Genomic DNA, 13,838 nt, shown 5'->3' with positions numbered 1-13,838 from the left:
AACTTCCTTTTCTCACATGCTTACCTTCAATGCACTTCAGCTATTAAGCAAAAGCACTCACATACACAAATATGTTATTTTTATAATAAAATAAATTTTTGAATATACTTACCCGGTGATAATATAAGCTGCAACTCTGTTGCTCGACAGAAAACTCTACGTTAAAAATCCGCCAGCGATCGCTATGCAGGTAGGGGGTGTACTTCAACAGCGCCATCTGTCGTGCAGGTACTCAGTACTCAATGTAAACAAAGAACTCAATTTTCTCCTCGGTCCACTGCGTCTCTATTGGGGAGGAAAGGAGGGTCCTTTAATATATAATCACCGGGTAAGTATATTCAAAAATTTATTTTATTATAAAAATAACATTTTTCAATATTTAACTTAGCCGGTGATTATATAAGCTGATTCACACCCAGGGGGGTGGGTAGAGACCAGCAATAAATGTTTACATTATTATGAGCTAAGTATTTTTTATTTCATTTTAGCAGTTATCAAAATAACAAACTTAAAATAAATAAGTACCTGGTAAGGAAGTCGACTTGAACAATTACTCTGCCTTTTTAAGTACGTCTTCCTTACGGAGCCTCGCGATCCTCTTAGGATGCTAAGCGACCCCTAGGAGCTGAAGTATCAAGGGTTGCAACCCATACAACAGGACCTCATCAAAACCTCTAATCTAGGCGCTTCTCAAGAAATGACTTTGACCACCCGCCAAATCAAGTAGGATGCGAAAGGCTTCTTAGCCTTCCGGACAACCCAAAAACAATAATAAAACATTTCAAGAGAAAGATTAAAAAGGTTATGGAATTAGGGAATTGTAGTGGTTGAGCCCTCACCCACTACTGCACTCGTTGCTACGAATGGTTCCAGAGTGTAGCAGTTCTCGTAAAGAGACTGGACATTCTTAAGATAAAAAGACGCGAACACTGACTTGCTTTTCCAATAGGTTACGTCGATTATACTTTGCAGAGATCTATTTTGTTTAAAGGCCACGGAAGTTGCGACAGCTCTAACTTCGTGTGTCCTTACCTTCAGCAAAGCTTGGTCTTCCTCATTCAGATGGGAATGAGCTTCTCGTATTAACAGTCTGATAAAATAGGATAAAGCATTCTTTGACATAGGCAAAGATGGTTTCTTAACTGAACACCATAAAGCTTCAGACGGGCCTCGTAAAGGTTTAGTTCGTTTTAAATAGAACTTAAGAGCTCTTACAGGGCATAAGACTCTTTCTAGTTCATTTCCAACCATACGATAAGTTTGGAATATCGAACGATATTGGCCAAGGCCGAGAAGGCAGCTCGTTTTTGGCTAGAAAACCAAGTTGTAGAACATGTAGCCGTTTCGGATGAGAATCCGATGTTCTTGCTGAAGGCATGAATCTCACTGACTCTTTTAGCTGTGGCTAAGCATACCAGGAAAAGAGTCTTTAAGGTGAGATCTTTCAGGGAGGCTGATTGTAGCGGTTCGAACCTGTCTGACATAAGGAATCTTAGTACCACGTCTAAATTCCAACCAGGTGTAACCAAACGACGCTCCTTCGTGGTCTCAAAAGACTTAAGGAGGTCCTGTAGATCTTTATTGTTGGAAAGATCTAAGCCTCTGTGACGGAAGACTGATGCCAACATGCTTCTGTAACCCTTGATAGTGGGAGCTGAAAGAGATCGTTCTTTCCTCAGATATAAGAGGAAGTCAGCTATTTGAGTTACAGAGGTACTGGTCGAGGATACGGATACTGACTTGCACCAGTTTCGGAAGATTTCCCACTTCGATTGGTAGACTCTAAGGGTGGATGTTCTCCTTGCTCTAGCAATCGCTCTGGCTGCCTCCTTCGAAAAGCCTCTAGCTCTCGAGAGTCTTTCAATAGTCTGAAGGCAGTCAGACGAAGAGCGTGGAGGCCTTGGTGTACCTTCTTTACGTGTGGCTGACGTAGAAGGTCCACCCTTAGGGGAAGTGTTCTGGGAACGTCTACTAGCCATCGAAGTACCTCGGTGAACCATTCTCTCGCGGGCCAGAGGGAAGCAACTAGCGTCAACCTTGTCCCTTCGTGAGAGGCGAACTTCTGCAGTACCTTGTTGACAATCTTGAACGGAGGGAATGCATATAGATCTAGATGTGACCAATCTAGGAGAAAGGCATCTATATGAACTGCTGCTGGGTCCGGGATTGGTGAGCAAAATATTGGGAGCCTCTTGGTCATCGAGGTTGCGAAGAGATCTATGGTTGGCTGGCCCCAGGTGGCCCAAAGTCTCTTGCATACATCCTTGTGGAGGGTCCATTCTGTTGGAATTATTTGTCCCTTCCGACTGAGACAATCTGCCCTGACATTCAAGTTGCCTTGGATGAACCTCGTTACTAGTGATATGTCTAGACCTTTTGACCAAGTGAGGAGGTCCCTTGCGATCTCGTACAACGTCAGAGAGTAGGTCCCTCCTTGCTTGGAGATGTACGCCAAAGCCGTGGTGTTGTCCGAGTTCACCTCCACCACTTTGCCTTGAAGGAGAGACCTGAAGCTTTTCCAGGCCAGACGTACTGCCAGTAGCTCCTTGCAGTTGAAATGCATTGTCCTTTGACTCGAGTTCCATAATCCCGAGCATTCCCGTCCGTCTAATGTCGCACCCCAGCCTACGTCCGATGCGTCCGAGAAGAGAACGTGGTTGGGAGTCTGAACAGTCAGGAGAAGACCCTCTCTTAGGTTGATATAGTCCTTTCACCAAGTCAGACAAGACTTTATCTTTTCGGAAACCGGGATCGAGACCGCTTCTAGCGTCTTTTCCTTTTTCCAGTGAAAAGCTAGATGGTATAGAAGAGGACGGAGGTGTAGTCTTCCTAGTGACACAAACTGATCCACGGATGACAGCGTCCCTACCAGACTCATCCACAGCCTGACTGAGCAGCGTTCCTTCTTCAGCATCTTCTGGATGGATAGCAGGGCTGGGGGCTGATCGTCTTGTTCAGCAACGTCCTCATCAGAGGGTTCCTCATCCGAAACTGATGAGGAAACGGCAACGGAGTGGGCAACGTCTGACTCGCTGAATCCGGTCGCACTGGTGGATGCGTGACGGAGCCGGACGCAATATCATGGAACTGCTGCACAGTCTGTGAACTGTCAACAACCATGGGTGCGCGAGGAAGCACAGCGTCAACCCGAAACTGTCTAGACCGTCTGGGTTGTGCAGTCAACACCCTACCGGGTTGCTGAGGTTGACGCACTGCGTCACAACAAGTCACCTCTGCTGGTTGTTGAACGTCCTGAACGTCAACAACCACCTCCGAGCGTCGCTTAACGTCAACGTGCGGCTGGCAACCCACACTGGGTCGCATCGGTGGAGGAACCACCTCAACTGGCAGACGCGAGTAGGTTACCTCAGCGTCAACAGGGCGCACAACCGACCGGTTGGAAGGTTGTTGGCCAGAAGGTTCTTCTCCGCATTTAAGTCCTCTATCAAGGACGCCAGCTTGGACTGCATGTCTTGCAGCAAAGCCCATTTAGGGTCTACGGGAGCAGGTGTGGCAACAGACGGGGTTAGCGACTGAGGCGGAACCGTTTACCATCCCTGAAAGCCTTGTTATGCGTGACATAATAGTACAGCAAAACTTCAAAGGCTCGACAACAGCTGAGAAGTTGACCTGTAAACAACTTGGAGCGTCTCCTGGCTAGGCGCCAGGGAGAGTCTACCAGAATTGAGAAGTCTATCTGGGCAGAGGCATGAACTCCCAAGCCGAGAACTTCTCTCGTGTCATATCAGACTCTCGCTCTATAAACCAGTTTAAAAGAAGGGAAAGCAAAGGCTGTATCCCCCAAACTCCTCCTGGTGAAAAACCAGTCGCCTAGCCAACGTAACGCTCTCTAGGAGAGCGAGAGAGCACTAGCTTAAAAACAACGGCTTCGAAGTAGCTAGGCCTAGTGTAAGTTCTGACGTTTAGGCGAACGAGGAGCAGCAGTTACAAGATCCGGACGAAGATCCTTAAAAAAATCATCATGATTTAATTAAAGTCCATAGGAGGCTAAGCAGCTTAAGGCTCCTCTCCATCTGACAGAGTCCTCAAGGGAATATCAGTAGGAGGGAGAACAGCAACTTCCTCATCTACAGGAACCTTGTCCGATAAAAGCTGAGTCTCTCACTGGTGCATTAGTAGCGGACCAGAACGCAACGTCATGTAACTGCTTGACAGTCTGTGAACTGTCAACAACTGAACTGTCAACCACAACAGGTGCGTGAGGACGTACAGCGTCCACTCGAGACTGCTTTGACTGCCTAGACTGAGCAGTCAAAACAACTCTAGAATGCGGAGGTTGACGCACAGCGTCAAAACAAGTCAACTCCGATTGTTAGTGAACGTCTAGAACGTCAACAGGAGCATCAGCCAGTGGCCTAACGTCCAAATGCGGCTGAAAAACCACACGAGACCGCATCAAGTGTGGTTCTAAACAACCTGACTGACGTGACTAAGCTACGCCAACGTCAACAGTAAGCACAAAGGAACGTTAGGTTGGCTGAAAGCCAGGATATCGATGAGATAAACGGCTAGACTCAACGGACTAATCGACAGAATAGTCTTCCATAAGGGAGGCAAGCATATACTGCATGTTTTGCCATACAACCCCTTAAGGATCAACGGAAATGGTTGTGGTAATAGACGAGGTTAACGTCTGTGACCGCAACACTTTGCCTACAAAAAAAGACTTTCGGAGTCTGTGTTACGCTTTTGTTAGGCGGCGAGCAGTTATCCGATGACTGCATAGGGTCAGAGCTGTCCTAATGGCTGTAACCAGGACGCTGGACCTGTCCTGAAAGGACTGACTTTCGCTTAAGGGCTTCGAAACCTTGTGACAGGTTTCTTATGCGAAAAGCCTACGGATGGCGAGGAGAAACAACGTCTCTCTCGTCTTATGGTAGGGGAGATCTTGGTAAGAAACACCCGATACCATAGAGGGAAAACGTCTGTTCGTTGGTCAAGGCCTCTCGAACCCATAAGTCTTTTGACATTACTTCTCCCCTGGGCTTGGGAGTTTGCAAGAGGTCCCGGACTAGGTGAACGACAGGCACGAACAGACGAACCCTCGGACGCAACACTGTAACACTTTGCGCCTCGGACGCAACACTGTAACACTTTGCGCATATCACTTTATCACTTCGATTTTCTGTTTTGCACTTATTTCTACCTGAAACACGCAATTCTACCCTTCATTAAAAGGTAGTAATTGCGAAATTAGTCGTATAATGCAAGCTCATAATACCAGCAAAAAACAGAAAACATATTTTAAGATAAAAAGAAAAATCAGTGGCTGGGAAAGAGACTAAACACTAGTTCATATAACTACGTTTTCAATCTCTCACCGCACATAGCCTGGGGACGAGAATAAAAACCTAAAAACGTTTTATCCTTCCTCCCCGTACAGCGACTAGGGACGAGAGTAACTCGAGAACAACGTTACCCGCTTGAACGGAACGTTTTCTCTCCTCTCTCTCCCTCCGTCTCTATCTCTCTCTCTCTTTCTCTCTTGATTTCGCACCTAAGAGAAGAGCCCAATTATATTTCGTCAAAAAAACATGTTATTTGACTAAAGGAAAAAACTGAAAGGTTTTTCAAATAAAAAGTTCCTTTAAATTAGAATTTAAAACATTTAAGCTAAGAAAGAATGAACAAAACGTCAGAATCTATTTACTCTTACTGCAAAGTGAAACCGTGATACTCTCTCTCTCTATCGTAACGATAGAGCGCATGTTGAACGTCCTGAACGTCAACAACTGCGTAGCATAAAAAACTAAACGTTAGTTCATCTTTGAAAACAGTACGAAGACTATCAAAGAAAATCTTTCATAAAATATTACATTTAAAAAGTTTTAAATCCTTTAAAAGCTAAAGACGATATAAAGGGCTCAATGTTGATTAACTTCGGTTCCAAGTTAGGACCGCCTACTATCAGGAAAGGTCGCATATAAACAAAACATTAAAATTTATTTTTATATGTTTATAATAAATGGAAAGTTAATCGAAGAGGCCTAATAAAGGCGGAGAGATATAAAATATATAGATCTATAACGTGATAAGATAATTACTAAAAGCCTAAACACACTTCCGTCTAAGGGAAGGGTCGGCCATTTAAAAGTGAAAGAAAGTCCATACTCTCTTTGTCACCATAATTAAATCTATCCAAAACGAGTTCAAGTTTTGAGATGAAGATAAAACACCTGCATAGCGAAAGCTCAAAACTCGAATAGTGTACTTCACCAAATAGTTGTGAAAACAAATCCAGTTAGCACAGCGAATTAGTAGGTCTTGCCGGTAGCCCGACAGAGAGAAAATTGAGTTCTTTGTTTACATTGAGTACTGAGTACCTGCACGACAGATGGCGCTGTTGAAGTACACCCCCTACCTGCATAGCGATCGCTGGCGGATTTTTAACGTAGAGTTTTCTGTCGAGCAACAGAGTTGCAGCTTATATAATCACCGGCTAAGTTAAATATTGAAAAATAAGCACTTATCACAATCAAAGAAAAGGTCCAATAGTCAGTAAAAGCTACAATGATTATGTCCATACTTTTTGCGACCAAAGACATGAGGTGATACCATCAAACAAGTGAGTGCTTCCACTACCTACCTCTTTCTACCTACAGTTACCTTGTTAAAAGTTTCAATGGTCATTCCAACTCACTGGAGATATACATATACTGTACACATATCTAATGGACGATGGCTTGTATTTTTGAAAGAACAAAGGAACATTCATATGATAAAATACTTCCTTACATTAGCAGTCTCTGCAAGAGCCTGTAAAGATTTCAGGTTTTCTGGTGATAACTGATTTGGATCTAGCTTTGAAGTTTCTCGCCATTTCTGAAGCTGTTGAGCTGTAAAAGTAAAAAAAAAGGGCTGTGAAACTTAAACTAAAGCAAAAATATGGCTGCTTACACAAAAACTTCTCTTGTAGAGTCCTTTATTTACATATGAAATTTATTCTTAACCAATCCCTTTAACCATGTCAATTATGAACTCTTTGTTCTCCAATCTGTATTTCTGCTGTCTGAATAGATTTACAAAACAATATAAAAAGTACTGTACATGGATTTCTGAAAATAAAAATGTTACAGCAGCCTTCTTGGGAATAATATAAAGGTTCTTATAAAGTATGACAGTATGGGAAAGATATTTTTGAGGGTCAGTCATAATCAATAAATGTCCTTCAAAAGATTAAAATTTTAATAGTAAAATTTATCATTTCAATACTTACCTCCAAGTCAGTGTTAATATCTTTGTTGCCTAATCAAGAGCTGTCAAACTTACAAAAAAAAGAAAAAAAAAAAAGGTTTTCTCTCTCTTTATTATCATTATTACTAGCCAAGCTACAACCCTAGTTGGAAAAGCAGGATGCTGTAAGCCCAAGGGCTCCAACCGGGAGAAATAGCCCAGTGAGAAAAGGACACAAGGAAATAAATCAATGATATAAGAAGTAATGAAAAATTAAAATGAAATATTTTAAAAAACATTAACAACATTAAAACAGATAATTCATATAAAGACAATAAAAAAGCCTTATATCAGCCTGTTCAACATATAAACATTTGCTGCAAGTTTGATCTTTTGAAGTTCTACTGATTTAACTACCCGATTAGGAAGATCATTCCAAAACTTGGTTAAAGCTAGAATAAAACTTCTAGAATACTGTGTAGTAGTATTGAGCCTCATGATGGAGAACGCCTGACTATTAGAATTAACTGCATGCCTAGTATTACGAACAGGATGGAACTGTCCAGGAAGATCTGAATGTAAAGGATGGTCAGAATTATGAAAAATCTTAAGCAAAATCCATAATTTACCCATATATCCATCCAATATAGGCACCAAGCTGTTGTCTGATCGTCCTCACCAGGAGAAAGATATAAGCTGCTAGCATCCTCTCACCAAGTGAGTCATTCATCCTCAGTTGCCGACAGGAACAGCGGTGCCCTAGCAACGATACTTTGTTGGTGCCGAAGATACACTTTTCGTAACGGCTAACAAGGCCGCTCTGTTGTAATCAGTCGAGCACGATGCGTAGGCCATCCATGAGGCATTGAAAAGTGGCCCCAGCATTACGAACGCTGAAACAGGAGTAATTGAGGGTGTATGTACCAAAATGGGTGGTGATAGCAGTCTTTGAAATATCTTCTGGGTACATGGGCACCTGATAATACCCCTTCAAGAAGTCGAGCGTGGAGGAAACCTCTGCTTTGTGGAAGTAGGAGTTCACCTCGGTAATTTTTGGGAGGGGATACTGGTATCGTCGTTCAATTAGTACGTTATGCATTTTGCATAAGATTTTCCCTAATTCTGACCATCCTTTACATTCAGATCTTGCCGGACAGTACCATCCTGTTCGTAACACTAAGTATGCAGTTAATTCTAATAGTCACGCCTTCCCTATCCTCAGGATAATACTACACAGTATTATAAAAGTTTTATTCCAGCTATGACCAAGTTGTGGAATGATCTTCCTAATCAGGTAATTGAATCGGTGGAACTTCAAAAGTTCAAACTTGCAGCAAATGTTTTTATGTTGAACAGGCTGATCCAAGTGTCTTTTTATAGTTCATACATGAAAGATCTGTTTTAGTGTTGTTATTGTTCTAAAAGTATTCTATTTCAATTGTTCATTACTGTACTTCTCATAGTTTATTTATTTCCTTTAATCACTGGGCTATTTTTCCCTCTTGGAGCCCTTGGGTTGTAGCTTAGCCAGTAATAATAATAATAATAATAATAATAATAATAATAATAATAATAATAATAGCACCTTTGCACTCTCAAAGGACACAAAAGTAACTGATCAGGTTCACCTGTTACTTCTTTAAGGCTAGAGATCTGGAAAGAAGAGAGCCTAGGATCAGGAACCAATGGGTTCTAGGTCTCGATGAACTCAGGGAGAAAGGAGAAAAAGACCTGCCCCTGCACCCCCCCCCCCCCATCTCCTTAAATTAGCAATTTCCAAAGAGACCATGCTACTCACCAAACCTTTTGGCCAAGGACGAACCATTCGGGCCCAAGGAAGGTCATAAGAGACGTCATGTATTTAACTGAGAATCAGGCTTACCTCATGAGGAAGGCTCCCCCATTTCTGTAGGGGAAACGGAAGGGTCTACCTACCTCGAGGGTTGTTCTCAAGTTAGTCATCATTCTTACCCGAGCGGAGGAGGCCGACAGGGAAAAGACAGAAGGGAGCATACCCAGAAAATGGGAGAAAAGTCAGAATTTCTTCGACCTCAAGGAAGACTCCAAATGAAAATTATGCCATTTTTACTTCTTCCTCCTCCTGACGTATGCTTTCCACAGGGAGGATGACCACTCCCAACACTATTCGCAGGTGAGGCCTAGCTGCAGGAGTGTACTCTGCAAACTGGGCACAAAAGATGAGGAACAGACTCCCTTCTGAACAAAAATTATAGCAAAATTTATTTTACGGAGATCCATCCATATACCAAGGCACTTCCCCCAATTTTGGGGGGTAGCCTACATCAAACCAATGAAAAAAAGGGACCATTCCTCTACGCTCCTTCCAGCCTGACGAGGGACTCAACCGAGTTTGACTGGTACTGCTAGGGTGCCACAGCCCACCCTCCCACATTATCCACCACAGATGAAGCTTCATAATGCTGAATCCCCCACTGCTGCTACCTCCGCGGTTATCCAAGGCGACTGGATGAAGCAGCAGGGCCTACCGGAACTGCGTCACAATCGCTCGCCATTCATTCCTATTTCTAGCACACTCTCTTGCCTCTCTCACATCTATCCTCCTATCACCCAGAGCTTTCTTCACTCCATCCATCCACCCAAACCTTGGCCTTCCTCTTGTACTTCTCCCAACAACTCTTGCATTCATAACCTTCTTTAGCAGCCAGCCATTTTCCATTCTCTCAACATGGCCAAACCACCTCAACACATTAATTTCCACTCTAGCTGCTAACTCATTTCTTACACCCATTCTCACCCTCACTACTTCGTTCCTAACCCTATCTACTCGAGATACACCAGCCATATTCCTCAGACACTTCATCTCAAACACATTCAATTTGTCTCTCCGTCACTTTCATTCCCTACAACTCCGATCCATACATCACAGTTGGTACAATCACTTTCTCATACAGAACTCTCTTTACATTCATGCCCAACCCTCTATTTTTTACCACTCTCTTCACTGCCCCCAACTCTTTGCATACTTCATTCACTCTCTGACGTACATCTGCTTCCACTCCACCATTTGCTGCAACAACAGACCCCAAGTACTTAAACTGATCCACCTCCTCTAGTAACTCTCCATTCAACATGACTTTCAACCTCGCACCACCTTCCCTTCTCGTACATCTCATAACCATACTCTTACCCACATTCACTCTCAACTTCCTTCCCTCACATACAGTATCATCTGCAAACAACAACTGATTTACCTCCCATTCATGATCATTCTCCTCTATCTGTTTCAATCCTAGTCTAAGCTCTCAAACATTCACCTCTCTCTCCACTCCATCAACATACAAGTTAAACAACCATGGCAACATCACATATCCCTGTCTCAGCCCCACTCTCACCGGAAACCAATCACTCACTTCATTTCCTATTCTAAAATGACAAATTCGGAGATAATTTGTATTTTTCCTAACCATAAAAACCTTAGCTATTTACACATATTTGCCCGCCAGCCCTGGCCCCCAAGTCAAGTCCTACCTCTAAGTGAAGTGAAGCAAATCACCAGTGTGTGGGGAGGGGAGGGGTAGCAAGCTATCCCTTCCCATACCCCCGCTAACTAGCGCAGGGGTAATTAACCCTCGTTAAAAACTATTGGCTCGTCATTTCAGCTACGCTAAAAGGTAAACCCAATGTAAATAGCGTGGTTTGTATTTCGGTTACGGAACAAACAAGCTTTACTACCTTGGTAGAAACTTTTCACTGCTTGCAACAACCTTCCACCAATTCAATGTAACCTCATCACATTCCATATCGCTTCCCTGTCAACTCTATCATACGCTTTCTTTAGATCTATAAATGCAATACACCTCCTTAATTTTTGCTAAATATTTCTCGCATATCTGCCTAACTGTAAAATTCTGATTCATACATCCCCTACCTCTTCTAAAACCACCCTGTACTTCTAAGATTGCATTCTCTGTTTTATCCTTAATCCTATTAATCAGTACTCTAACATACACTTTTCCAACCACACTCAACAAACAAATACCCCTTGAATTACAACACTAATGCACATCTCCCTTACCCTTATATAGTGGTACAATACATGCACAAACCCAATCTACTGGTACCATTGACAACATAAAACACATATTAAATAATCTCACCAACCATTCAAGTACAGTCACAACCCTTTCCTTCAACATCTCAGCTCTCACACTATCCATACCAGATGCTTTTCCTACTCTCATTTCATCTAGTGCTTTCCTCACTTCCTCTCTTGTAATCTCTCTCTCATTCTCATCTCCCATCACTGGCACCTCAACACCTGCAACAGCAATTATATGTGCCTCCCTATTATCCTCAACATTCAGTAAACTTTCAAAATATTCTCCCCCACCCGTTTCCTTGCCTCCTCTCCTTTCAACAACCTTCCATTTCCATCTTTCACTGTCTCTTCAATTCTCGAACCAGCCTTCCTTACTCTCTTCACTTCTTTCCAAAACTACTACTTATTCTCTTCATATGAACGATGCTGACCCCACCTCAGGTAAGCCGCCCTCTTTGCCTCGGTTACCTTGCGCTTTACTTCCACATTTTCCTCTCTCTATCTTTCATACTTCTCTACACATTTACTCTGCAGCCATTCCTCAAATGCCCCCTTTTTCTCTTCCACTTTTACCTTTACTCCTTTCACTGTACCTTCCTCATGCTGCCTCCAACAAACTTCTTGCCACACACATCACTTGCAATCCCAACAAAATTTTCTTCTACTAACTTCCACTCCTCTAAATAACCAGTTTCTCTTACTTTCCCTCTGTCATATGCCATTTTCAACCTTCTTGATATTCATACCTCCGGTTTTATTAACTCTTCAACCCTCACTATATATTCTTATTAAATAATTTTTTGTATTTTCAAATGTAGATTTCTGAAATACGTTAAAAGGAAATTTCATTCCTTGACAGTTGATTTGATTGCTGTATATATGATGTACAGTAGGAAATAACCCCGAACAGTTACACGTGGCCTACAATAGTTTCTTCCTCGTAAGAGGTGGAAACCATGAGGCACAGGTCTCCAAGGACTTGGCCTTGAGCTTTGTTGTGCCCAAAAGGCATGATGTTAGCACTAACCACAAAGAGTAGCCTACAGGACTCGTCAATGGGAGAGGCAGCGGCCGCAAGTGGTTGGCAGTCATTATCATCTGCAGCAAAGACCCCAAAGGGAAGTTGCAAATAAGACTTCTTTTGTACCCAGAGGGTACGGTGACGATGAGCAGCAACTGCAAGCGGTCACCTAACTCCTTCGTCGCCAAGCTCCAAAGGCTTTACTTTGAAGAGCATGGGTGGTGCACGGATGAATCCAATTCCCACCGGAGGAAACCACCCAGGTGAAGGTAGTCTCTCCCGTGAGCAGGAAAGGTAACCAACCTCTGGTGCCGCTGTAGGCAATTCTCCTCGCAAGCGGAAAGATTGCTGTACAGTGGCTGGAAGGTCTCTCCATCGGAAGGGAAAGTTGTCCAACACCAGAAGGCAAACCTCTAGGCAGCACTCTCTGCTTGCCGTTAACGAGCTGAGCTCAAGTTGAAGGTCCACATTGAGCGTTGCCCGTGAAATGTAGCCGAAGCTCGTTTCTGGGTTCACCCAGACTGGAAAAACCCGAAGAAAACCAGTCTACCACTGCTCTCGTTTCTATGCCGAAGCTGCAGAAACACAATTGAGCAGAAGCAGAGAGAGCTGCAGTAAACTGTAACACTCTCAGAACCATCTGAAAGATAAAAGTACCTTTTAAACTTTTGGGCAAGTGGCTTTTAATCGTAAACTGGTTAAAAGGTTTGACGGGAGAGGAAGACTACGTCTTTACCGAGCTGAAATAAAAAGTGATGATTGTTTACTAGTGCTTGTGTGAGAAGGGTGGTTGGTCTAACCCCTGATACCTGCCTCCGCTAACTAGTGGAGGGTAGTCACACCTCACAAAATCTTTAATGGCTAGTTTAATCTATCACCAAAATCATACATGTAAAGATCTTCAGGTTTGTATGCAGTATTGGGAAAAATACTGTATCAATTAAAGGATTTGTTTTGTTTGTTTTACTTGTCAGAGGAGCAAGCTCTCTCTGACAGAAGAATTGGATACATCATATGGATGGTGATGGAAATTCAAAGGAAAATAACCAGTGAAATAATATATTGACCTTATATGATAACCTGCTCTGTAACTCGAATGAGACGTTCATAAAAAATAAGTCTCAACAAAGGTGTGGACACTAGAAAGTTTTCCTTGAGAATAGTAACACCCATGTTAATAAAAGAACAAAACTTGTTCTCTTCTCCTATAGATGACATTAACATAAATATAAGACAACCACCCCAAAAAATCATGACAGCAAAATCCAAATACAGTACTTTAAAACTCCAAAAGTTCAATTACTTTCTTGAATTTACTCAAGGCCCTAGACTCTAGGGCCTTGAGTTCATATCAATGGTCCCTATAGGGCCTAGAGGGACCATTGATATGAACTGTCAAAGTTACCCAAGTTAGTACTATTTAGACCAACAAATGAATAAAAAAAAGAATTAATCTTCAAACTTATAACCTAGGACATTCCTTAATCCTTTAAACTCTTTTCCTGAAAAGTTAAAGTCCCACTGGAAAAGACAGTTTCTTTG

The 13,838-nt window shown here is 42.6% G+C and overlaps 1 protein-coding gene across 1 annotated transcript in view; it reads right to left on the bottom strand.

Annotated features, from left to right (window-relative positions):
* LOC137616275 (HAUS augmin-like complex subunit 1) overlaps positions 1-13,838 on the bottom strand; it is a 192,126-nt gene that overhangs the window by 91,375 nt on the left and 86,913 nt on the right. The window contains exon 4 of the mRNA XM_068345901.1: positions 6,757-6,857. Coding sequence (XP_068202002.1) covers positions 6,757-6,857 — 101 coding nt within the window. The remainder of the gene's footprint in view (positions 1-6,756; positions 6,858-13,838) is intronic.

This window comes from Palaemon carinicauda, chromosome 22, assembly GCF_036898095.1.
Source record: "Palaemon carinicauda isolate YSFRI2023 chromosome 22, ASM3689809v2, whole genome shotgun sequence".
Classification (NCBI taxonomy): Eukaryota; Metazoa; Arthropoda; class Malacostraca; order Decapoda; family Palaemonidae; genus Palaemon; species Palaemon carinicauda.
Note: the sequence above shows the minus strand (reverse complement) of the source record. Positions and strands in the feature narration are given on the sequence as shown.